Here is a 27,752-nt window from a genome sequence, read left to right on the forward strand (position 1 = left end):
CTTCGTAAAGCAGTTTACAGTCCAGCAAGGCCTTCGTCAAAGTTAGGCGGTCAGCGCACTTTTTCGTTCTCGTGCTGTCTTCCAGTGCCCCTTCTCTACCTGCTCCGCTGCATTGCCCACCACTACCTACGCGACAATCTCAACAACACTTTCCGGCTCGCAAGTCTGGATGTTGTTGTTTATCGAGACGAACTCGGCGAAGGGTGCATCGGGACCCATCAATTTCGTCGGCGATGTCAGATGCGCCTGCCACAGGGTCATTTTTGTTGCGCTCTGTATTTTCCGATGCAAGATGCCGCCGAAGCATATTCAGCTTCTCCTTAATTGACAAGAGCTTGCGCTTCCCTGATGCCAAGCTCGATGCAACTCTCTCTAATCATGAATTAATGAGCAACGTGCAGCCTCGCTCAGGGCCTGACTTACATATCCATAAATTTTTTTTCTGCTATAAATAGTCACAATCACTGAGGCCCCAACGATTACTATTGGGGGGCGCTGGTTTCCAGCATCTTTCCTACTGAAAAGTGCGCGGCTAACATACTTAAATGCACATGGCTTTGTAAATCTTCTAAGGAAAGAACATTGTGGAAAACGCCAGCTGTGTGTGAGATGGAGTTGTGAGAAGAGGCAGATGTTGCAAAAGTGAGATTATAGTGATTTAAAGCATTGCTACCACTGCAAGGCACGTTGTGCATTATGTAGCGGAGGCAGGACGTGCGTCTCGTGCCGAATCGTGGCAATGGGGAGGTGACCAACGGTGCATCCATTCTAAGTATAACTTTATTAGCTCTGTAGTGTGGGACGATCACATTTGCAAGTACTGTGCTACAAATTAAGGCTTTGCATTGCTGAGCGAAATCGTGCCAAAGTGCCAGCTAAGAAAGAAAACCATTATGCTACATAAAATAACGGCATTTTATGAAAACTGTTTGAAGACTTTGACAGCCGAAACACGTCTGTGTGTGGTTCACTGACAGCTGCGACAGTGATGGAGTGGACAACCAGGCCATTCCAAAAAAGCACGTAGGGTAGAAGACGTTGGGGGGGGGGTGATAATTAAGCCCAACGAAGAAACTGCCGTCACTGCCCGTCAACAGTCTGCCACTTGGCACTTCACAAGCACGCGAGAACAGTTTTTTTTTTTTTTTTTTTGCACGCCTGATGAAGAATTTTCGCCCACAAGACGTGTCATACAACCCTAGTTTGCCACAATGCCGAACATTGCTGCCGAATAATCATATTTTCCGGGAACGTACTAAGCAGAAAGTATTAACACATATCTCTATCGGGGCATTTCTAGTTTTTGTGATTTAGAGCTTAGGAGCTAAGAGATTGCATTAAGCGGGAATGTATCAACGAGGTTCTACTGCTTGCTATTCGTGGCACTTTATGTTGCATGCATCAATATTGCATATGTTAATATTGTGCCAGCATGCCATAAATGACCCACATTTGTGTTTTTGTTTTGTTGTTAAAGGGCCACCCACCAGGCCCCATAACAAATTCTAGTTAAACGCTGGCAGTTGTCTGTTTGAAGAAGAGCATTATGTCACCAGAATTCTTTCATTCAGTTCATTACGAGGTGAGAAAACCAGTATTTTGAAGCGGCGTGAAACCATGATGAGAGGAGACGAGCTCAAAACCCTTGCCGCTTGCCCTACGTAGCCTTCGCAAGCCAAATCTTTTCTCTATTCTCCCCAAATTCGAGCAAACAGTCACGCGTCAATGCCATTTCCGAGCAAGACCAACGCCAGAGAACGCGAGTGGCGTTGTTCTGTTGACCAGCGTTATCTTGTGTTCTACTGTCTGTTTCTGCGAGATAGATACCTCGGCGGGCTCCTTGGAAATGCAGGCTCAGATGCAGTAAAATAGATAAGCATATTGAGGGCTCGAACGTGCAGGACTGTTAATTTTGTTTCCAGGGCTGGCGTCCGCTCAATGCACTAATTGCGGGAACACGAACGTGTATGGGAAACGCAGGCACATTAACGCGACACGTCATTTTGATTCACGGGGGGGGGGGGGGGGGAATGTAAAGACGTGCACTTTCTTTTTTTTTTGTCTCATTATTTGCCTCAAGTTTTATCCATGTATTCAAGCAACAAATTACACAAGGTACACATGTGTTATGAAATAATTTTCGCCCTGTCACGTGCACTGTTGGCGGCATCAAAGCACACTCGTCTACATAGGGCAGTTCCTACGTCTTCGTCATGCCCTCATTTTTTGGGCGCACGCCCGTGAAAGGAAGAGCAAGCAGTGTTCATTTTGAAAGTTGACTCATTTTCGCGGTGCATAGCGTTGCAACTTTTGTCAGACATAATCATGAATGCCTCTATACATTGCGCTCGTCAGCTCAAAATTATCAAACCTAGTGAGTGGCCCTTTAAAGAATTATATATTCCGGTTTCTTCAAAGTGAGGATGTCTTTTCAGAAAGAGTTATGAGTGGTTTGGATATTGGGGAAAACTGTGGGAAACTGTGATTCGGCCTAATATGTGATCTATTTACCAGTTCATTCATTCATTAGTGCACAGGCAAGTTCAGAAAATATAACATGCTAGATTTAAGCTGTGTAATTTCTTAATCAAAATTCAGTTTTAAGAGAAAGTGAACGTGTAAAAGTGCATGGAAAGGATCATGTATAAACTAGATCAGCTTTAGTTAAGGAGAAGATACAGGCTTGAAGAGATTAATATTCTTTAACATGTGTATTTTTAGGTACTAAAAGAAAGCATCAGTCTATGTGGAAAAAAAAAATGAATACAAACTAAAGATGTTTTAAGTTTAAAGAAGCACCGACACAAAAATTTAGCAGCTTGTTTTTCTTGTTGCAACAGGCAGTGTATGACTCACTTATCTCAGCTGGAATCGTCTTGTGTGCAAGGGCATGATGGTTATTCATTTAGAGACAATTTTAGAGTGCCCAGCTGCAGTTTCGGTTTCAGAGAGCACCGAGCTGAGCAGGAGCAGTTCTGTTAGTAAGATAAACACAGCTGCCCACGTGACCATGCAAAACCGTGATGTCGGTGCCATGTGCGAGCGGGCACCACACTGACAGCCAGCACATGCAGAGCTGCAAACAGGGAGGAAAAAATTGCAGGTGGCACAAGCGCAGGGCGCGTGTGTGCCAGCAAACAGCCAACACGAACTTGTGACGTAGATTTGTTTACACTCTTTCCCGCGTTGATGCCAGCGTCGTGAGGGGCTCCGCATCTCGCGCAGTCATGCGACATGCACTTTAAATTGATTCTTAGTATCTTCTAGGTTATATTTGCCCTTGATAATTTGTTGATATTGTGTATGTCCCTAGATAAATCTATCTCAATCATTATTTTGCCTTACAAATTTTTAAATGCGAAGCATTTCTTAGCGAACTTCGGCAACATTGAGCGTATGTATCTGTTTACCTACCTAGTATCTACCTAACTAGCCGCCTACGACTTTTAGCTCTCGTGGCCGTTTCGATAATGGTATCTACACCAATCTTCGTGTGGTCTAACATGACTGTATGAAGAACCTGTTTGATTAGTCATGACATGAAATCATGACATGTATGTCAAGAATGTCATCATTTACATTTCATGGTCCTGCAGCTCTTGCGGTGATTTCGTTCACATCGCGTATTGCAAAACTGGTATGGTATAGCATGATTGCATGGTTTACACAAGCGACAGACCCTAACATAATAATAATGGCATGCGTGTCATGTAACAACATGACTGCATGCCACGCTCATGATGCGCTCGCGGCCGTTTTGCTAGCATCGCATTTACCAAACTTGGTATTACGGTACGTGAATAGTTGGCAAAGGTATGTGACTGGTGCAAACATGATAATCATGAGATGCGTGTCATGTAACAACATGACTGCATTCTGCGCTCATGATGCGCTGGCGGCCATTTCGTTAGCTTCACATGTACCAAACTCGGTATTACGTGACGTCAATGGATGACGAAGGTATGTGACTGGTGCATACCTTCGTCTGGTGCAAACATGATAGTCATGAGATGCGTGTCATGTGAGAACATGACTACATGCCACAGTCAAGGCGCCAATACATTTCAACGTAATGTGGTGCGCGTGCTCGCCGGCGTTCATTTTGTCGCGTCACACCAACGTTGCCACGCCAGGCACCAGCCCTGCCGTATACTTGCAGCCGAGCACTGCGCTGCGTTGCTTTGACGCATGCGCGTTGCCGTCGGGCCATGTCCACAGACCCCGGTGGCGCCTGGCATCACACTATAGAGTGCTCGCGTTTTGCTATCGTAGCGTTGCTGTGCCCAGCGTGCACGTGCGTCAACGCTACATTGAAGTAAGTATATTGGGCCCTTCATGATGCGCTCGTGGCCCTTTTGCTAGCTCTACATATATCGAATTTGGTGTTACGTGGCGTCAGTAGATGACAAAATATATGACTGGTGGAAACATGATAATCCTCTCATGCGTGTCATGTATGAACATGACTACATACCATGCTAATAGGGTGCTCGCGGCCATTTTTTTTGCTCCACATATACTAAATTTGATATCACATGTCAAGAATAGATGGTGAAGGTAAACAACACATCAAAACATGACAATCATGACATGGAAGTCATGAACGGCATCATTTACCTCCACCTCGTAATGTTATGCTGATTTTCAAATGACATACCAATCTTTCTTATTCGTGCTTCGCATATCATCGATTCCCACTGTACGTGGGATCTGCCAATCTTGGTCAGTGCTCTCTTAAACCTTTTTTTTTTTGCACATTGCAGACTGGGCGAATTTTTATTAGAAACTTGTCCTACACAATCACTGAAGAGGAGCTGGAGGAACTTTTCAAAAAATATGGTACGACCCAGCTGTTCCTTTATGTATATTTTGCGCATGTTTTAGAAACTGCTGTCCTAAATTTTGTTCAGGACAAGCTTTAATGAAATTAAACTCTTGATATGTGTAATGATGTATTTACCTTTTTTTTGTAGCTGCACTTTTATAGGCCTGTGCGAGCAGCGAATTTTAGGCCCAAATCGAATTCTGAGCGAATTGTGATATTGTTCAAATTATTTTGAATCAAATTCAAATAGCATATATGTTGCATACTACGAAGAAAAATGTGCATATTTGTCATGACCCAACTACCCTGCACAATGCGCACAATATATTTTTTTTAATTGAGACAATGCCTGTCCAAATATCATTTGTTGGCATCACAGAAAACGAAACAACTTTGAATCATAGTAGGATTCGGCATTCAGCAGAATGCAAGTGATAGCCTGTCAAATATTTTACTTCTTAAATGTTGCTATACTTAGAGCATATAAGTCAGTATAACAAGCTCTTAAACGGCTAATATTCTCGTTTAACCTTGAAATGGGGGCTTCGCGGCAGGGCTGATTTTCTTTTTATATGTGTTTTCATGGCTTAGCATTACTTCACTGCAGTGAAACCACCTTTACAAGGCAGTTACGTGTGAATTTATGTACATTTAAATAGGTGCTTACACGGCTAAGCACTGCTCTACTGCAATGAAACCACATGTCCAGGGTAGGATATCACATGCAGACTAATATGCACCTATTGATTTGTTTCGAATACTTTGAATTTTCAACAATTTAAGTTCAATTTAAAGTGAATTCGAATACTGTATGTAGTATTTGTTCAAGTATTCGAATATATTGGTTCAAGCCTACACTTTTACAAGTGGCTTCGACTCTGCTCGATTTGAGAATATGCTTGGAAATACACCCATGACATGCAATAAAATTGCAAAACAATATTAGTAACTACATAACCAGGAAACCATTTCCTGTTCCACACATGAAACCTCTCAGGGCACAAGCCGAGACACTTAGACAAATAGAAACAGGTTCATATCACCCACCTGTACAGCACAAGAAATAGCATAACATTCAAGACATGAATGCTTCATGGGAAGCATTCAAGGTAAATGACTACATTGGAAAATTTGCTTCAAAAGTGTGGGTCACTTGCCCCTGGCATTACTTATGAGAGCTTCTTGAACATCATCAGGTAACAATACCACAAGCAGCTAGTCCTAGCAGTCCAGTATGGCCACGATAGTGCCCGGAGGCTTTACCTTGCAGTTCCAATGTGGGAGTAGTTTAATAGGCTTTCCGGCCCTGCACAGGGTATTTGGCAATAAGGTTTATTCTTCCTTCCCCCCTCAAAGCACCATGTATTTTGGGGGTGAAGTTCCCTAAGCCGTGGGTCGTGCGTACGTGACGTATGTAGTAGTCGTCATAGTAGTAGTAGGTAGCCACCTCCACGGCTGGACTAGAGGAGTAGCACACGTGCACACTTGAGTTTAAGAGGAAACCCGCTCACGTTAATCATAAATTAAAGGTATAGCTTCTGTTGAAGTAATCTACAGAGACGAGTATCGGTGGCTTAAGCTCCAACAAAATTTGCCTTGAGTTTGATGCTTACTAAAAAAAACTAGTATCACAAGGATGCACTTTGAGCACTATCTGACCAGAAAGGGTCAAGGTTTAGCGAGAGTTTGGTCGCAGTGCCATGTATTAGAGGCGGTGAAAGGTGGAAACTAGACATGCAGCGCAGGCCGTAAGAGAGTGCGCGCGTGCCGCTCGTCTAGTCCGGCCGTGCCACCTCTCGTTTAGTTCTTGGAATGTCCGCTGGATGGTGGTACTCGGAGTGCTTACTAGATGGACGGATAGACAGACAGACAGATGCACCGACTGACGCATGGATGGATGAATGGATGGATGCACGGACGGACAGACTGACGGATGCTTCGCCCCACTCATCATCATGCACTCCGTGGATATGCTGGGACTTTTTTAACCTTAATGTAATGAAGTGCACTTAGCTTCAGTTTCAATATAACAGAGTTTCACCACTGTTGCGATGGCAGAGAGAGGCAGTAAATTCAAACTTATGCTTGTACCGATAGTCAGATGTTTCTTTTACATGCTGTTTTTCTAATGCATTATTCAAACTGCATGGTATGTGAAGGAGAGTAGCTGCCGAAATAGAGAGCATCTTTTCCATAATTTCCTGCAAGTGCAAGGGTAGGCTGAGTGTTTTCTGCTTTGTCGTCGTAGTGGTGAAGTAGAGCACATGGGTGCCCTAGTGCACCACCGGCGTCGTTTATGACACACTGCACATAGCAGTGTAATTTTGTGTATGGCTCTGTGCTTTCCTTGCACCGGCACCCAAACTCCTGTTTTTGTTGTCACCGTATGGCAAGCTCCAGGAATGAGTAGCCACAAATGCTGTTGTGCTGAGTTCAGCAATCTCTCTGTAATGTTGAAAACAATCTCGCTCATTCATGTGCTAATAGAAATAACGTCGCAGTGTGTAAATAAGTGAATCACTGAGCTTGCTCTTCATAGTTCCCAAGTTGAAAGAAGGTACCCTGTACTTTCTGAATAAAAGGGTGAATTTCCAGCAATGAGCGACCCGAAAGAACGATACTTTTTACCACAAATGAAATGTTTTTTGCCCAGTGAGCTGCTGCAGTGTGTTTTGCATGTTTTTAAGTAGCGGATTGAATCTTCTTTAAGTTGGCCACATTTATCAGCCACACTACCACCTATTCGCATAAAATTATATGGGTGTTCTTTGATAAAACTGACATACTTTCTTTTTAAACTAAGACATAGTGGCGATCAAGATTTGGGACACTATATTTGATCTCATTTTTTTGTGTGTGGAATAATGCAAATACGTGCATTGACGTAAGGTAGAAAATACAGCCACCAAACAAGTAGGCTGTAAGTGAAGTTGTCCCTTCACTTTCATGTGACATTGCACTGAATGTCGTCTGCTTTTACTAAAGGCATCTAATGGATTTCGACATTTCATGCTCATTGAACATGTTTAGAGCAATGTCGTGCCACTCTGGGTAATGCCTAAAGCTTTCATGGCAAGCCCTTGCAGCAGATTGGGCATAATTGTTTTGCTCGTGTTGATTTTTATTGCATTAGACGTGCATTCCTTTTGGCTTTTCATATGCCATATAGCCACTTGACGAGAACACTGCCGATTTGGCACGAAAACATAAATTATCATCAGCTCAAAGTATCAACAAAACTGACTTTTCTGAAATCAAAGGCAGCCTGGTTATGCAGAAATTTCTTGGGGCACCTTCCATTGAACAAACTGAAAAGTTCATTGGCAGTTATGCTTTGCATAAAAGGATGAATTTCAGTATAACAAGGTTAATTGCCAATTTGACTCACTTTATTTTAAAGAGGCCTAACTGCGCATTCACAACATTAGGAGTGTGCATGCATTTAATTTTTTTTTTTATGCAACAGCAGCTCTTAGTTTGGCTCAGTCCTTGGATGCCATGGCTGTCTTTTCATTGCCGGCACATTGTCTGAAGGCACTTAAGACTTGGGCTTTATGTTTTACAGATGACTTGGAGCCAATGTGAATTTAATTTATAGTCAGCAGTTTTTTGACAGTATACAAATTTTTTTTATCTGGTCATCTTACAGGCCCTCTGGAAGAAGTACACCTGTCCATTGATCGGGTAACACGCAAGCCAAAGGGATTTGCCTTTGTCAGCTTTCTCTTTCCCGAGCATGCAATCCGGGCCTTCACGGAACTGGATGGCCAGATGCTTCAGGTGGGAAATGTGGTACACCATCGAGGGAAACTATGATTGCTATATTCAATAGCTACATGGGCAGAACTTTGACTGCGCATGCTTCCTTTTGTGTAGCACTAGCCGCTTATTGCATTATGGTACAGATTGTCACGTATTGTAATAACCACAGATTGTCACACAATGTAATAGCCACACATTGTCATGGCACCTCAGTCATATTTAGTGTCATGGTAGACATTGTCAATAATCAAAGACAGAATGACGGCACTTACTCGAACGGAGAGTGTTCCTTCATTAAGCTTCTCTAAAACGGCAAAATCACCTCGAATTGCACCAGAATAAATACAGCAGCTGTGAAATTTTTTTCTTTATCTTTTTATCTGAAATTGGTAAAAAACCCAAGGTATCCCAGGGTATGATATGCTTACAAGCTACTTTGTTGATTAGCTTGCGTGCAGTATGTTATGGTGGTATATGTCCATTTCTGCAGTGCGGTTGTGCTTGACTGTGGACCTAATCTATCAAGGTGACACATCATGCATGAATCTTGGCAAAAATGCCTGTGCGAAGTATGTGTTGTGTGACTTTTTTTATAGTTCTTGCATTAGAGCAGTGTATCTTTGGCCAAGCACCTTTAGTTACCAGAATGTCTTTTTTATTGCTTCATTTATACTTTCAGTTTAAAAAGATAGGGTGTCAGCTTACTAGCTCACTTTATCTCCACCGATATCTCCACTGAGTTCTTCACACGCTTTTATGCTTTTCTAAATGTTTATTTACAGCGGTACTGTGTCAGCCATGGTGGCTTAGTGAATACGGTCCCCAGCGATTGACCCAAAGGCCACAGGGTTGACCCTGGCCATCGCAGTCACGTTTTAATGGAGGCGAAACTGTACAATGTCAGTGCATGTTAAAGAACACTAGATAATCGAAATTTCTGGACTCCTTCACTGCAGTGTGGCTCATGATCATAATGCTACGGTATGAGCCGGGCTGTAGTATGTGCCGGGTAGGTAGAAGAGGAAGACGTTGTCTGGTGCGGTCTGAGGACTCCATCTTTACCGCGACTGCTGAACTTCATCCTCACCCTGTAAATAAATCCTCCTTTCCTTTAATTCAACCGTAACAGTTTTGTGGTGGAGGCGCTGGGTAATCAACCAACACGATGCTTCAAGCGCCTGATCTACGACAAAGCCGCCGCCTTGCAGAACTGCCCCCGTTACCACTGGCAGCTGAGATGTTTCACGGGGAAGAAGGAAACCGGATCCCCGCAGCTGCAGACCTTCTACCAGTTTCAGCAGCACCGCTAGTACCAGGTTCGCGTGCGGCTGGTCCCTGGTTGCGCCAGGATCTGATAGTGCCTCGCACATTCGGTGGCGAATCTGGCGAGGACGTGGATGCCTGGCTCACACACCAAAAACGGGTGAGCAAATACTACCAGTGGGATGCAGCGACCCAGCTGACCAATGTAGTATTTTTCTTAACGGGCACAGCACTCGTGTGGTACGAGAACCATGAAGATGTCCTAACGTCATGGGATCGCTTCATTTCCGAAATAAGAGCATGCTTCGGAGATTCCGTAGCTAAGAGAAAGCAGGTGGAACAAACATTACTGCAGAGAGCTCAGATCTCAGGAGAGATGTGCTCGACCTATTTCGAGGCAATCTTGAAGCTCTACAAGATTGTCAACCCTTCTATGTCAGAGGAAGACAAAGTTGGCCACCTATTGAAGGGCATTGCCGAGGACGTGTATCAGTTCTTCATCAGCAAAGGCAGCCTTGCTACGGTAACCGACATCATAAGCCACTGTCGCACATTCGAAACCCTGAAGATGCGACATATCACCCCCAAGTTCGGTCGCCTACCGAATGTAACCACCGTGGCAAGTGTTGACAAATACACGTCGCTTGATCTCGCGCCGACAATACGCCAGATCGTTCGGGAAAAGCTCACTCGACACGCTCACCTGACGCCGTTCGAAGCTACACCCGCACCGCCTCCTTCTCGCCCTTCCGTGTCGATTGCCGCAGCAGGCAACGATGACTGCAATTACAGGCCACCCTCACCACCGAGGTCACAGCGCAATAACTACCCGTGCCGAGGTATGGAGACCGCTTCAGTTACCCCCATCAGCCAGCCAACACCTATTAGGACCCGAAGAAAGATGTACCTGTACCACCACCACATCAGCGCAATGCCTTCCAGGAGTACAATGCATACCGCCAAGCCCCTGTGTGCTACCGTTGCGGTATTGCCGGGCACATAGATCGGTTCTGTCGTCGACAGAGAGAGCCGACATCCCGATATCGTTCCCCATCCGAGTTTCCGCCAGCGGGCACTGGTCACAACAACAGTCATTCGCCCGCCTATTCCAGGAGTACCTCATGGCGGGGAAATCACCGTGGCAGTTCTCCCGCTTATGACCGTAGTTTGACGCCTCCATCTGGCCGACTGCATCATTCCCCTTCGCCGGGATGACGCCTATCATCACCGCCGCCGCCGGGAAACTAGCCAGCGCGACCGATGGAGGTGAGGTCGCACAACAGGATTTGCCTCAGATGCCTCTGCCAGTTATAATGTCCAAGAACAAGATACGTGTGGAAATAGATGGCTTTTGTACAAGTGCTTTGGTGGACACTGGTGCTACGATATCAGTTATGAGTCTTTCTTTCAAAAGTCGCATTGGCCGCAAAGTTATGTTTTCTTGGGGCGAATCAACAAGGTTTCGCGGTGTTAATGGGGAAGTACTTCATCTTGTCGGAGTTTGTGCCGTCAATGTCTTATTGGCAGGAAAGGTGTTCCCAACAGAGTTTCTTGTGCTGCAACGTTGTACCCACGATGTGATTCTCGGTCTTGACTTTTTTCAAGGATGTGGTGCTTTCGTCGTCTGTAGAAGCGGTGAACTTTTTGTCAGCGGTGACATTGTTCCTGCCCTCGTCGATGAGGCGCCGAAGGCTGCGAAGGACGCTCTGATTGTTTCCGATGAGCTGACAGTGTCGCCACGGTCAATGAGGTCAGTTGCGGTGCTCGCCCCAGAATCTGCCACATCTTTTGACGCCATCGTTGAACCTGCCATCGTTCAATGTGCTAAGAAAGGCATACTTGTCCCTCGTTTAATTTGGTATCTGTTGATGAAGGAGCAACCTTTCTCTGGGCACTGAACTGTTCGCCGATGCCGGTTGTGCTCCCTTGAGGAATGAAGCTTGGCGTCTTCGATGATTCCACTGAAAGTTCTGTAGCGGTCGTTAACAATTATGAAAGCGAGAAAGGTACAGTTTCTGCCAAGCGCAGTTGCTCTTACGAGTCGCAGATCCTGGGCATGATTAGGGCCACTTTGCAGTCACACGAGCAGCAGACGTTACGCCATCTGTTGAGGCGACATGCTTCTGTGTTTGACTTTTGCCAAAAGGAGAAGCCACTACCTTGACCATGTTTTCGCGCTCACCATAGGATTGACACCAGCACGCCCATCCGATCCGACAAAAGCCTTACTGAGTGTCGTCATCAGAATGAAATGTTATTGCCGAACAGGTTCAGGAAATGCTGAAGAAGGGTGTTATTAAAGAGTCGTGTAGCCCGTGGGCAGCACCGCTCATCTTGGTTAAGAAGAAAGATGGTGCCTGGCGGTTCTGCGTTGATTACAGAAGACTCGATGCCGTGACCAAAAAAGATGTATATCCGCTGCCTAGGATTGACGATGTTATTGACTGCTTACACTCGGCTTCGTAGTTTTCTTCAATAGACCTACAATCAGGATATTGGCAGATACCTATGCACCCTTCAGACAAGGAGAAGACCGCATTCGTGACGCCTGATAGACTGTACCAATTCAATGTGATGCCGTTTGGGCTTTGCAACGCCCCCGCCACTTTTGAAAGGTTTATAGACTCCGTCCTTCGTGGTCTTAAATGGGAGGTGTGCTTATGCTACCTGGATGACGTCGTCATTTTTGGGCGTACCTTCGAAGAGCACAACGTCCGTTTAAGCCTCGTTTTAGACTGCGTCGGAAAGGCTGGCTTGATTTTGAACTCTAAGAAGTGCCGGTTTGGTGAACGACAAGCTTTGGTCCTCGGTCACCTAGTTGACAAAGATGGTGTCAGGCCAGATCACCGCAAAATCGAAGCAGTCGGCACATTCAAACCACCCCAGACACTGAAGGAACTTCGCAGCTTCTTGGGCCTATGTTCCTTGTTACCCTCCGAGACCCTTTTGGCCGCCTTGCTCGATGGGCTTTACGCCTTCAAGACTTTGATTTCAGCATTTCGTACAGAAGTGGACGACGTCATTCGGACGCTGATTGCCTTTCTCGCCTACCTATGACCACGACGGAGGACAGTGCAGATACCCTTGACATCTGTTTTGCTGCGGTCTCTCACACATTTCCTTACGCCAATATCTTCAAACGAGAACAATTGAATGATTTATCTTTACGCCCTTTGTTCGTTGATGCTCGGAATCTCAAAGGCAGTGGTCGCTTTCGCATTCGTGATGGACTGTTGTGCAAAACGAATTACTCAGCAACCGGCGCACATTATTTACTGGTTGTACCTCAAAGTCTTCGATGCGACGTTCACCGTACTATGCACGGTGATAAAACGTCAGGACACCTTGGGTTCATTCGCACCCTGCATCGAGTGCAGCAGCGTTTTTACTGGCCCCGAATGCGAGATTTTACGAAACAATATGTCTCAAGCTGCGAGAATTGCCAGCGCCACAAACGACCTACCTGTGCACCGCACGGCCTTCTTCAGCCCGTAGAACCACCTACTACGCCTTTCGAGCAAGTGGGCATCGACCTATTGGGCCCGTTTCCGCGATCTTCGAACAACAACCGCTCGATAATAGTGTGCGTCGACCACCTTACCAGATACGCCGAAACCGCTGCGATACCATCTTCTACAGCTGATGGCGTCGTTGCATTTTTGTTACGCTCCATTGTTCTTCGCCATGGTCCACCTCAAGTAATAATCAGTAACCGTGGTCGCCAATTCATCGCGGACGCTGTGGAAGAATCGCTTCGCTTCTGCACTTCACAGTTCAGACATTCGACACCATACCATCCCCAGACGAATGGTCTTGTAGAACGTACCAATCGAACTCTTACTAACATGCTCGCAATGTACGTCGCGTCGAATCAGAAAAACTGGGATGATATCTTACCATTTATTACTTATGCATACGATACAGCGAAGCACGAGACCACGGACTTCATGCCCTTCTACCTGCTCTACGCTCGATCACCACGCAGCTCCCTTGATACAATCCTCCCATTTAAGCTCCATACCGATGATTCCATGGCCGAAACATTGTGCCGGGCTGAAGAAGCCCGCCAAATCGCTCGTTTGCGCACACTGGCATCACAAGATCGCTCCAAGCAATGATACAATCAACGCCATGATGCCATTTCATTCCGCAAAGGTGAATTCGTGTGGTTGTGGACCCTCCAACGAAAACCTGGTTTATGTCAGAAGTTTTTACCGCAGTACACAGGCCTCTACGTCATTGTAGATCGCTTGACTGACTTGACGTGCGTTGCGGCACGCTTGACGACATCTTCTCGTCGATCAAATCGAACGCAGTTGGTGCACGTGGCACGCCTCAAGAAGTTTAATCCCTCCAGTGACATAAACTCGCCCAGCGGGCTTCGTCTGTGAACCGGGGATTGCTACGGTATGAGCCGGGCTGTAGTATTTGCCGGGTTGGTAGAAGAGGAAGACGACGTTGTCTGGTGCCGCCTGAGGACTCCATCTTTACCGCAACTGCCGAACTTCATCTTCACCCTGTAAATAAATCTACCTATCCTTTAATTCAACCGTAATAATATTATAGTTTTGGCATGTAATAGCCGTGATGATGTTTTACTTCAACAGTACTGCACAGGAAACAAAGAATAAACCTACCGAATGCATTGCTTAAATGAATAGCTGCATGTAATTTACATATAAAAAGAAGGAGGAAAGCGGTGGGGAAAGAGAGAAGAAAGTCTAGTTGTGAAGTGGCGGTATGCGGAGACAGGCCATACTTGTGCATGATGCAAGCTAAGGGTCTATATGCCTTTGCTAAATTACAGTCTATGTTCGACTAATAGGTTGTGTATGTGTACAACATTAGCCATAGGAATGTTGACTGTGGCTAACACTCATATCTTGTGTGTGCATGTTCAAGAAATTTGACAAGAGCAAGTTTTTGATGGTAAATAAAGCTCTGAGTACATGATGTAAAAGGTATAAGTTTTGTTTGCACTGTGCTCTCCCAGACTCTTTGTTCATTTTCTAATCATAGCATTGTAACTAGCAAAACACTGATTCTTTCTGGTTCCTTGTGCTCTTTTAACTGAGAGAACATTGCTTCCTTCTGGTCCATTAATTGTCTTCCTCTCTCGAACTGCTCCTTTCAAACAGGGTCGTCTTCTCCATCTGTTGCCGGCCAAGGCTAAGAAGTCCGAAGAACAGGAAGGTGAAAGTACAGGTAAGCTTTCTAGCAGCTGTGTACACGCTGCATTGGTTGATGTGTTTCTAATGTGCCAGGTTGCAAGGGTACATCCATTAGGCGGGGTCATTCATTTTCTATACTTATCAGTGAAGAATAACTTCAGTTTGCTTGTCTGTTGTATCTCATTCAGAATCCCTATTTAAATATGTCAAGAGGAGCAGTTAATATTCAAAGGCATTAGGCTTTTGGGGCTCTAAAAATCAGTGAGTGGAATATATTAAAATTGCAGTCAAGATTGTTGGTAACTACAGACATATGATAAACCCACAAATAACACCAAAGAGCATGCAAGGAAAATGAAATGGATGACAAGGCAGCTTGGAATCTTCTCAGTCTTCACACTTGGTCATTGTGTTTCTTGGTGGCATCTGCAACCTTGACAAGGCAGTTGGCTCAGGAACGCGTTCTGACTACTAGTGTTCTGTAAATAAGGATAGATTGCATGCAAGGTGCCATATGGCTAATATTTGTTTGGACACTTCATCACTCGCATCTTCCTTCTTCGTTGTTTGGTGCAGAGGCCAAATCATACAAGAACAAAAAGGAAGAGGAGCTCAAGAAGTCCAGTGGCAGGTAGGTCTCATAGATTTCTTCTGAATCTCTGGCACGATTTACTAAAAAGTGCAGAGTTCCATAGGTGGAACAAGTTTTGTGCATGGGAAATTTTAGTTTAAAATATTTTCACCCAAATAAAGCCTAGAGAGTCTAACTGTGTGCTTGAATAAAGGTATGAATCCAAATAATAGTGTTAATAAAAAGAAAATATGCACTGTGAGGCACTCATACCAGCCTGAAGTGTGACACGCAACTTTTGTAAGTCAGAAGAAATCACAGTTTCGCTGCAAGGGTGATGTACAACCAATGCTATAGCAACAAATCGAAATGTTATACAAAGTAGGGCTAACAGCGAACTCTTTGGTTCCAATCTTGTGTATCTCAAAAGGAATACGGCTGCTCCAAGGACCAAGATAGTCTTCTTACTGTCAACATATTTTCTAAACGTGAAGCAGAGATACCTTAACAAGTTTACAAGCCATGTCCTAATGTCCCATAAAGCCATCTCGCGCCTGTGTTAGCAAAGTTCGCAGTTGCTGCTCGAGAAATGCAGCCCACCATCCCGTTTTGCTCCACTGACTCCTTTCGCCTGGTGGAAGATGGCTGGGGCACTTTCACTTTGCTTGAACGGCCATCAACTGCAGACCTTGCAATCTGGTTGATTTTATCGCATGTATCATTCGTGCGACGGAGGTGACTGGCTTGTTTCATCTGTGCTTCAGCCACATTCGTCCTTAGCACTTTCATTCCTATTCGTATATAGAACATACAGTGTGCGAAGCAGTGTTCTTGATTTGGACTTTATATGGAGCATGAAAGCCACAGAAAAAGCCCACTGAGAATATCCGTATAATTGCTATCGCAAAAGAAGGCCTTGTACATTCTATTCAGGAAGCAGCCCGTGAAGCCACTTTTGAATGTTTTTTTTTATTGTTTTGAAAAAATTCACCCATCGGACTACCATCATGATCATTGTCAGCCTGCTTTGTGTCCACTGCAGGAAGGAGACATCTTCCAGTAATCTTCAATTCACTATGTCTTCTGCAAACTGATGACATTTCATCTCTGCAAATTTCTTCATCTCATAAAATCACCTCACTCTTTGCTGGCATTGGTTGAGGTTCCCTTTTCCTAGTTAACCATTACAGTAGACTCTCGTTAAACGTAACTTGATGGGACCAGGAAAATATGTTTCATGTAACGCAAGTTGCGTTTACTGAGATATGAAAAGGGCATACTATTCAAATCACTGTCAACTCAGCTGACTAGTCATATTCGTGGCAGTTGTTTCATGGAAGCAGCAGTTAAGAAACTTCTGTTTACTGAGAACCTGCTGTACATCATTTTCTCCGACCATCGGTTGTCTACCCTATGCATTACGTGGTCCGCCCATGTTCGATTTTTCTTATTATGTATTGTCAACACGGATATTGGCTGCCCTTGCTTTCTCTAATCTACTCTGTTCTCTTCCTATCTCTTTGTTATACCTATCATTCTTCGTCACATAACATGCCGCGTTGCTCTTAATTTCTCCTCGAACTTATTTGTTATCCTCCAAGTTCCTGGGAGAATTCAGTGGTTATACGCTTTCCATTTTAGGGACACCTGTTACAATTTGGCAGCATCTGTACTCCAGCCCACCTTTATTCAGTAAATTTTCTTTTCATGAAAGAAGCTGATCTAGATGTAATACATACTGCTATGAAAATTCCAAGGTCTGGTTGTCAGTTGTGAAAAATTGTGAACTCTTCTTCCTTAAGAAGGCTATTGAACATTATTTACTCTTTTGCATATTTACTTGAAGCCCCGCTTTTTTTTAGTTTCCTAGTTTAGGTCTTCAATCATTTGTTACAAGTGTTTGGCGTCAATGAATACTATAGCATCATTTGCTCTCGAATATGTTCAGGCTACAGAGGTGCTAGTTGCTGCCACAAAGCAGAACACTAGGATGGTTGGACGTGATTCATATTCACTGCGGTGCAAAAGCGACTGTGGACACGGTGTATATATAGATATGCATTTCTCATGGAAGAATTTCTTAACGGGAAAATCTTTGATACTATATTCATGTCACTTGATATCTCAATAATGTGTTACAGCAATCTGATTGTATTACTTCATTTTATTTGTTGTATAATTGATATTTCCAAGCATGCGTTTTTTAGGGATATTATGTTCTTTTTTCTTTTCACTTGAAATGCACGGGTGTCTGAACATTACAAGCGAACATTGTAGCTAGCCCGTACCACCCTGTCACACCCGCCTACATTCGTGTAACTGGTGATACGGTACCTTCATATGGAAAGCTAATAAGACACCTTGCATACCCTTCCTCAGTCAGCTGCTTCAGATAACTCCTGCCATCGAAGGAGGTTGTTACTATGTCATAAAGTTTGTGTCATAAAACTTTATCTGTTAATCAGGTCTTGTTAGACGTTCACTTCCAATGCTTGCGCATTTTCTTTCACACTGTAACCTATACGTATCAAGCTTCTACTGTACTTTCTTTGCCTTGAGTGGAGGCTTATGTGTTTTCCATTTATCTGTTTCAGGAGTCACAATTGGAACACCCTGTTCCTAGGAGCCAATGCCCTTGCTGACATCATGGCGGAACGTTATGACACCTCTAAGCAAGAACTCCTGGGCACAGTAAGAGTCATTGTTCAGTGTCGAAGCTTCATGCTCTTTTAAAATATTGTGCTCCACTCTTCTTTTATTGTTTGTGTGAGGTGCAAATTTATACATACAATGATTCAAGACAGTTTTAGTACTAGTTGTAAAAGGGCCAATTAAATATTTTCATGTCATTAGTTTACAAGTGTGACAGAAAACTTTTTTGTCACTGTTCAGTGTTCGTGGAAATATGCAAAACATTGTATGTTATCCTACTTTAACAGCCAAAGCTTTAGATGCCTAGTCATCAAACAGGAAAAGGGATAGGCGGCATCAATACGAGTGATGCAAAATCTTATCACCATTTCATGATATTGTCGGATGATGTTTGTTGTCACTTTTGTGCAAAAATCTGGTTTTTTGTTTATTTTTGGTTGTTCATGGAGCTTGTGCATAGTCCATGTTGAATAGGTTGAGAATGGGTCAATGACTGCTAAAGCATTGAGCATTGGTAACAATAATAATCGTACATTGTCGGGTAACAGCTGTTCATAAACTTTTTACAAATAAAGGTTTTTATTGCCCTGAAACCTTTCTCTCTCTTTGTCTTTCTTTTTTATGCGGTTTTTTGATCCTCATCTAGTCATCTTTCTTCCAATCTGCAGGAAACAGGTGAGAGTGTGGCCGTGCGCATGGCTCTGGGCGAGACCCAAGTGGTGGCCGAGACACGAGAATTCCTCGAGAGCAATGGTGTGGTGCTCGATGCATTCAGTCGGCCAGCCACCGAGCGCAGTAAGACGGTCATTCTAGTCAAGAATCTGCCAGCCAAGACTCCTCCAAAGGACCTCCACAGTGTCTTTGGAAAGTGAGTGTGCTTATCAATTCGTGATGCCTTTTGCTGTACTCCGGCGTTGTTGGAGTGGTGTCTTTTTTTCTCACGTCACAGGTGAGGGAGTGACCAGGAGATTAGGGGGGCAAGGGCATTTTCTGCAGTTTCAAAGAATATGGGAGAGGGTAGCTATTTCTCCACATAATGAGCAATAGGAACAATTGAGGTCATGGTAGATGTTTGAATAGTAAGCTTACGGGGAGGGAAAGGTGCAATCGATGCCAAGAGGCAGGTTGTACCTACCAAACGTATATGCCACAAATGTCAGTCATGCCATGCTACCATTGACTGCTGTACTAAAAATGAAGAACTTTCTGTAGACACAAATGTACGTGCCACAGAAATTTCGCAAACTCCTACAACCCACTACTATTCCTCTGAAGTGTCGCAAAACATAGCACGTGACAAAAAGAAACAGGCTGCTCAAAACGCTGCTCAAGATTTCCACATGAAAACGCCAAGCACTCACAGCAGGCCAGACAAGACTACACGTGTCACTGACGTGCTTTATTTCTCTGCATCTTTCATAAAATTGGTGAAGCTTGAGAGCATTTCATGGAGTAGAAATTTGTATTTAAAATTTCTTTTATGTTTTGACTGAACTCTACAGCAGTTTGGCAGTATAGATTGATGTCTCAGAACTCTATTGGTCTGTTCATTCCAATCTCCATGCTCAGTCCTGTTGAAAACTGGTTTTTCAGACTTCAAAGGACCTAGACAACTGTTTGAGTAATCTAACAACTCTAAAAATTTGTGCAGTAACATAGTTAGCGTGTTGAAATGAAATTGGCGACAAAATGTCCCTGATTTTGCCTTCTGTGATGTTTCTTTTGTAAATGATGGTGTTAGCCGGCGTTTGCAAAAAGCTTTCATAGTGCAAGCTCAGCAACAAAGCCTTGGCATTTGCATTTTGTACAGCCAATAGTTTTGGTGGGCTGCTCAAGTTAAACTTGGATTATTTTACTTTTGTTCAATGTGCGCAAGCTTGATTGCCACCTTGTTCATAAGCCTCTAAGTGGAATACCTTCCAAACTTCATTCACAGACCTGGCTGGGCCATACTTACCTCTGTACACCATGCTGACATCACTCTAGTCTGTGTTTGAAAACAGCTCGTCTTGATCACACTACAGTAGACTCCTATTAAACGAAACTCTCTTAAATGAAATTGCTGCTTAAGTGGAACAACTGTTCGTAAAATGTTTGGTGTCGTACTTGAATATTATACACCTGTTTGTTTCTCAATAAATGAAACTTCTTTTAAAATAAAGACATTTTTCTGGTCCCTTCAGGTTTCATTTAAAAGGAGTCTACTGTAGTTGAGTGAACGAGACAAAATAACAAAATAAAAAAACTATGTTGCAAGCTCATGGGTCTTGCTGAGGCTGAGCAATCCCTCTGCTACCTCAAACAAAATAAGTACAGTACGTCATAATTTGTGGCAACACTAAAAGCTTCGCGTCTAGCACAGGGGTGGAACAGCTACGCCATTTGCACCATTGTGCACCTAACTCGCTTACTTGCACCATCCTGTGCCGAACCACCCCTGCTGCGCCAAACTCGCCTATCAGCGCCGCACTGTGTCGCAGCACCAGAATTTATCCGCAGATTGTGAAAGTCATCAAGCATTGTGCCTGGAAACATGGTGAAACATTGCCTTTTGGTTTGATCGAGACGTTTATGCAGTTGAATCTCATTAATTTGAACACACTTAATTCGAATTTCCAGTTTTTCAAACTCACGCTGTAGTCCCGCCAAAGTTATGTGTATTCCAATGGGCGAAAACGCCCTGTAATTCGAACGTGCAAGCACCTGCGATGGTTCATTCGAACATACCGCGCTCCGAAAGTACTTTCAGCACCATGCCCAATCACGCGGCGGCATCTCCGATACCTCAACGCTGCACGCGAAGAAGGAAAAGAAGAAAAAGAAACGGTTGCCGTGAAATGTTTGCTCTATCTCCAATGTTGATCTGCGACGCACCTGTGCCATGCTTTTCCCTTTTTCGTCCCTGCCCCGTATACCCTTCTCCTTTCAATGCCGCACGCGGAGAGAGGACAAAAAAAAAAGTGTCGCTGAGTGTTGGTTCTTTCTCAAATGCCGATCTGCTTCTCTTCGCGTGGAGACGCTCCTCCTTTCTTGCCATGTGCTAGCCACGCTCCGGCTGCTGTGCAGAGGGTAGCAGCAGAGACGCAGTCGTTGCTGTCGTCTTTAGAGAGTGTTGGCACTGGACATTGTCGCACGCAACTTTTCTTGCAGGAGAATGCTGAAGCCGAAATAGAAATGCTTTTCAAACTTCGTGCGAAATTGATTGACTTGCTGCAAGGCAAACATGTGCAGATGCGTATCACCGATTACTTCAATTATTCACGGATGTCCTGTGATTTGTGAATATATGCAAGTTTTCAGAATCTTCTTCTCGTGTGTTTGATTAATGCACATGCGCCACTGGATGGTGGGCCCTTCGTTTATTTAGTTTTCATTATATACGAACTTCCTTTAATTCAAACAAATTTTCAGGTTCCTTTGAGTTTGAATTATCAAGATTCAACTGTAGTTTTATTCATAAAAGCTGTGATCGCTCCAGGAGCATCCATGAACTTTGATCCTAAAGTTGTGGTCGCGATCGCTATGGGCAGGGGATCTCGGCGAATAGCTCATGAACCCTTCCACCTTCTCAACATGAAGAGACGGCGAGAAGAGCATCTCTCCCAGTTTTCTAGAGTTACGCGATATCGAGTCTAAAAGAGTTGGCTGCCAGCCTTACAATTTGTTGCTATCGCATTTGTTGCTTCGCCATTCTGGTGAAACTGTTTTTGTCTGAATATATTTTCAGTGGATATATTGTCGGGGGTTATAAACACAAGTTTCAGGAACTTTCGTTGGGCCTATGTCCCCAAAATACGAAAAATACACTTTGAAATTCATGACGTCACACGCGAAAATTACGGCGCAAAATTTAAAGACGAGCTTTTTATCTTAATTTTCTCCTCAATTAATGGACATATGATTCTGAAGTTACCAGTTTCAGAGTTCTCAGACCACAATTTATCATTCTAAGCCTAATAAATATTTCACTTTAATGTCCCTTTCAGACATGTGGATCTTGCATTGTAGTCACATGGTGAAAGAATTCGCTGGATGACCAAAATTGTGGCTTTTACACGGTTATTATGCAAAAATGCACACTTGATATCACATCAAGGCATTGACATGCTAGGCATTTAGGTAACCACCAAAATAAAAAAGGCAGGGAGTTGCTGTTAGGACAGGTCATAACAGAATTAATAGTGTTGACCGAAGTTATGTTGTTTTGTTGTCCATAATAGCTCCGAGTCTCAGAAATCTGTTTTTGGAAATGCTTCAGCCTCTTGGAAATAGCGCATAGTAATAGCAGCATATGTTGCAGTTGATATAGAGCTGTTGCTTTTCTTGTGCAGGTTTGGTATTCTTTCGAGGGTAGTCCTTCCACCTTGGGGAGTTACCGCCCTAATTGAATTCCAGGATCCCACTGAAGCAAGAGCTGCGTTTCGACGCCTTGCTTACTCCAAGGTGACCGACCTTTGTTTGTTACATCAGAATGCAAATTATTGTATCCAAAAGTACAGTCACCTTATCGTGTGTGTCATTTGTTGTCTAGACTGAACCCTCATCTCTACACTGCTGACAAGCTTAGATGCATTGATATGTAAAACAGTCCACTGTTTGGATGCATAGACGTGAACATTAATGCTTAGTGCTATAACTGTGTGTTCTTTATGTTTTCGTTTCAGTTCAAGCATGTACCGTTGTACCTTGAGTGGGCACCCACTGGTGTATTCTCTACAGAGAAGAAGAGTGCAGACAAGTCTAAGCCTGAGGTATGTCAACAAAGCGTACCGGTGCTGACAGTGTACCAACGTGCTTTTTAAGTTTGGAAGCTGCATGACCAATCCAGACGTTTTACAAGGTGGCGGCACTTTAGGGAGAAAACACTGCATCTTTATTTGAAACAGCTATTACACGCAACCTCTCCTCCCATCTTTGAAGACACAGACATTGAGGGGTGCCATGTGAAACCGTGGCACTTGCCAAAGGATTTTTCCCAAAGTCTTTTGTTAAAGGAACCCTGCAACAGTTTTTGAACATGATCAGAAAATGCTGTTGATCAGTGGTCAAGGCTCTTGAGAATATGGGAGTCATGCATTATAGTATAGCATACGGCCTAAAATTTACGATTTTTCAGAGTCAGCAAGAAATTGTTTCCTCTTCTCTCGGCAAATGATGCCATAAACGCAAATGACTCTGCCGTAAGCCAAAAGTCTATAACTACATGAACTGCACGAAAAAGAGACAAGAAACAGGGAAGGCACACACACGCGCGCACCGGCCAGCGTTAGTCCATTGTGGAAAGGGTGCGGTGTATCTCATTCCCTTTTCAATTGGTAAGTGCTATATTGGGCAAACCGGGAGTTGTTTGAATAACCGACTAATAGATCACAGGGCATCGCTGAAGGCCCTTCTTCGAATCTGTGCCTACATTGCAGAGATTGCAAGTGTGTCGCCTATTACTTCATGAAACAAAAGTGTTGTCCCTGCACAGAGATAGGACAGCGAGAGAAGATGCTGGGGCCTTTTATATCCTCAAGTATGGCAACACGTGTGTCGCGAGGCTTTCGGTCACATAGCGCCAACTAGAGATAGATTATCTAACTGCCAATCTCTAATGTTTTACCTCTCTTTTATATTCGTCTTCCCTTCAATAAACTTTCAGTTGCTAGTCTGCGCTTGTGTTTGTGTGCCTTCTCTGTTTCTTGTCTTTTTTTTTGCACAGTTTTTGCAGTTATGGATTACCAACTCGCCCAGCGTTCAGTCCTCTTAAACCAAAAGTCCATGGCTGTTAGCTTATTTCGACATCATGAGCTGCATAGTTACCATGGTGGCCGCAAGGTGCCGCTATGTGCCCATGCGTGTGCTTGCAATAACATTGAAAGTTAGCGATATGTTCGAAAAGGAAAAGAAAGTGCTCCAGGTCATGACGCGCACTCAGAAAAAAAAAGGCTCTTCTTGCCCCCGAGTCATCCTCCTTCCTGCCTAACTTGCAGCACACTCGCAAGTTTGAAAGAAGAGAGAAAGGGCTTGAAGCGCGTGACCAGTTCATGTACTTCCACTTGCACTTGACAGATTCTAGAAATTTTCATGGCAGTAATTTCACGAGGCAACAAGCCCTTTTAATGAAAACATTCGACGATTACTCACAAAAGTGTTACAGGGCCCCTTCAACGAATGCTGAAGGCACACAATGGAACTATCGCATTCAATTGCTCCGTAAATACAGCTTTTACGAGTCAGTAACTAGACTTGGCTTGTTTCATGGCTCAGGCGCGGCTAGTGGCTGTGTGGCATATTTGGATAATTGTTCATGTTTTCGAGAGGTGCCAGCCCCATATCAAGCTTCAAAAACCTGTCCAACTTCTTCGCCATGTGCCACGTGGTCACAATCTTGTGACCACGTGGCATATGCGAATTACTGCACGCCATGTAATTGCTCAGAAGAACCAGTCCTAGCAATTACATAGTGTGTTCCAGTGGTCTTTACATTCCAGTGGTCTTTATATGTTACAATTAGAGGACTTGTTGGGGCACTGCGGAGCTGTACGAATGATCAGCCACATCGCAATTATCAGCACCTGAATAATTGGTCGGTGTGGGTTGGTATGCATTCCGTTTCTGTGTGTCGTCCGCGGTGACCAGTGTTAGCAGCCTTTGTGAAGGCTCCTGTAATTTACGTTAATACCAGGCTTGGAATGATGCTCTCTTCACTATTGAGCCATGTGAGGTAGTGTGTTTACCATTTTCGATCATAGATTTTTATTGACATTATGATAATCTCTTGTGTAATACTTACTCGCCCCCTTGTATGTAATGCTTCGAACCTCTTACTGTGGTGAAAAATTTATGAGCCGAGCCAGTCAACATGTGGTACATTCAGTGCTAATGTGTAATACTGCAGGATACTTTTTTTTTTTATTCACACTAACGAGAGAAACTATACAGGTGTGAGAGGATGTAGACAGTTAGATTTATTTAGTCGTAATGTGCTCACTGGATTATGCATTCACGTGATGGAATGCACGATGAAAGCGTGGCCTCAGGCTCACAGTTCGTAACTTTGGCCCAGGGTGAGACGAAAACCAAGGACGCAGAGCAGAAACATGCTGAGCAACCTGCAGATGCAGAAGAGGAAGCAGAGGAAGAAGACATACCACCAGAGCCAGACACAACCCTGTTCATCAAAAACCTCAACTTCTCTACCAACGAGGAGGCCGTCCGAGAGGCAAATGCTCTTCCTGATATGATTTTAGCTGTATTTTTTTTTCTTTGTATTACTTATCCTGTTTGATATATTTATCAGCAGGGGCTCATCAAATAGATTTGTAGGTTAATCGATGCTTTAAAGGTGCGTAAATTCAAATTTGTAAGTGTATTATTCCTTGCTTGTTATGGTGCATATTATTTCTTACTTTGGTGCTTTTGACATCTTAACTCTAATGGAGATCAGACCAGTCTTCCGATCATCCAAAAGCAAAATAATAAATGTGCACGATGCTGAAAATTTCATATTTTTCTGCCAGTGAAAGGTGGAGAAATGTTCGGCACATTCAGTAGCAAGTAGATGTATGCATGCAGCAGTGAGACCTTATTAAAAAAAAAAGAAATTTAATTTTGAGGTTTCACATTCAGAAATTAATCTGCTTGAGGAGCACACAGTACTGGATGACTTCGGATTCATTTTGGTGATATGGACTTCTGAAACATCTGGTGAAATCTCAGCACTGTATGGTATTTTTCAAAAAGTGGTGCTGTTTAAGTTTTTCGCTGTGCCGTGGAGTGTTGATGCCTTTGCCTAGCTTCTGTGGGAACCATATGAAAGCACAGCATATCCTTGCATAGTGTATTATAACAAATAGTAAGAAAGGGAAGTAAGGTTGAGGAGGAATGATGTGAGAATGACAAGTTGGGGAGAAAGTAATGATTAGCCTTGCTTTGTGTAATATAGCATAGCAAGGGGTAGGAAAGGGAAGTCAGGGTGAGGGGAAGGAAAGGTGGGGAGGGCAAACTAATGCGTAGCCTAGCCTTGTATACTATAGCTAAGTGGTGGGAAATGGAATTGAGGGTGGCTCCTAGGAGGCTAAGGAGGAGAGGAGAGAGCACTGCATATAATATTCTTGTATGGTATGCTATGGTGTCGCATGGGCCTGGGAAAGGCAACTCAGGGCTAGCAGAAAGCAGATGAAAAGGGGAGAGGGTGAAGCGTACCATAGCCATGTATAGTATAACAAAACGTGGGAAAGGTAAGTGAGGTTGAGAAAGTGGCAAGAGGGTAAAGCATGTTGCAGTCTTGAATGCAAGGGGTTGCAAAGGAAAGCGAGGAGGTGTGGAACACCACCAGCTTCGTTGTTTCGCGAGTCTTCTCAGAACTGTGGTTGGAGACAACTTAATTAAGAATTCAGGGGAGGCTCACATGACCCATGCGCGACAGCTGATCACCTCCACGAAGAACAAAATAGTCCCGCGCCCTGCACGTGGCAATGTTCTGCGAAGGCAAGGTGGCAAGAAATTCGGCCATGCAACCGGCCATTCTACTCGTGACATCAGTCTGGAGTGCACGCCTGTTGGTGTAGGCATATATGCATCTGTCTTTGAAGAGGGAAATGTCACTGACTTCTAAAGCTGTATTGAACTATAATGCATAGCCGCACCATTTCATTTCTTTCTTTTCTTTACACTCTTCTGGGTGTGCTTGTTGCATCAAGTATTGAGCTTGTTATTGGAAATACAGTTGACTCTCATTATTTCAACTTGAAGGGACTTCTGAATTTTGTTTGAATTATCAAGAAGTTTGAAATATCAGAATGTCTCAGATATATTAATATGGGCTAGGTGACACCACAGGTTATGATTAGGCATTGATTTTATTGCTTGTTAAAATTTTTAAAGAAATTTTACACCCTAACTGTGCCCAGTGAACAAAAAGCAGAGGTGTAAAGTCCACAAGTTTGTTGGCCATTTACTGGTGATCAGACCTTTTAATAAAATCCTGAATTGCCAACTGCTTCTTTCGTATATGTGCCTTCAGCACAAACCTCTCTGTATCAGTTGAGAAGCATCATGGTTTACTGTGCATGAACTATTTAAACATTTGTTTACTAGCAAAGCCTTTTTCCTCGAAGGCCTAAGACGCCTATTTGTCATTTTTAAGCTGTTAGGATTATATAAGCACACAAATTTTCAAATAGTTTTGAGAAAGCAGGAGATATTTTTCGGTATGGAACCGGGAAAAGTATGAAATAATCGAATAATGAGTTTGAAGTAAGAGGATTTTGAATACATTAAAAGTATAGAGGGTTAATCTAAAAATTTAATTTTGTTTGAACTAATCAAAAGTATAAAATAATCAAATGATGAATTTGAATTTAGAGGATTTTGAATACATTGAAAGTATAGAGGGCTAATCAAAAAATTTAATTTTGTTTGAATTAACCGAAAGTATGAATTATCAGAGTTTGAATTATTGCAAGTCCGCTGTACACTCAACAAAATCTTTGTTCTTGAGTGCAGCAGCATATTTCAGATT

General features: G+C 43.6%; 1 protein-coding gene across 1 annotated transcript in view; it reads left to right on the forward strand.

The window, feature by feature from the left end:
- The window catches only part of LOC119173332 (putative RNA-binding protein 19), a 93,392-nt gene that overhangs the window by 16,381 nt on the left and 49,259 nt on the right, over nt 1–27,752 (forward strand). Inside the window, exons 13-21 of the mRNA XM_075890366.1 lie at nt 4,764–4,839; nt 8,475–8,605; nt 14,989–15,055; nt 15,598–15,652; nt 18,187–18,283; nt 18,913–19,112; nt 22,576–22,687; nt 22,909–23,016; nt 25,302–25,451. Coding sequence (XP_075746481.1) covers nt 4,764–4,839; nt 8,475–8,605; nt 14,989–15,055; nt 15,598–15,652; nt 18,187–18,283; nt 18,913–19,112; nt 22,576–22,687; nt 22,909–23,016; nt 25,302–25,451 — 996 coding nt within the window. The remainder of the gene's footprint in view (nt 1–4,763; nt 4,840–8,474; nt 8,606–14,988; nt 15,056–15,597; nt 15,653–18,186; nt 18,284–18,912; nt 19,113–22,575; nt 22,688–22,908; nt 23,017–25,301; nt 25,452–27,752) is intronic.

The sequence above is a fragment of the Rhipicephalus microplus genome, chromosome 3 (genome assembly GCF_043290135.1).
Source record: "Rhipicephalus microplus isolate Deutch F79 chromosome 3, USDA_Rmic, whole genome shotgun sequence".
Classification (NCBI taxonomy): domain Eukaryota; kingdom Metazoa; phylum Arthropoda; class Arachnida; order Ixodida; family Ixodidae; genus Rhipicephalus; species Rhipicephalus microplus.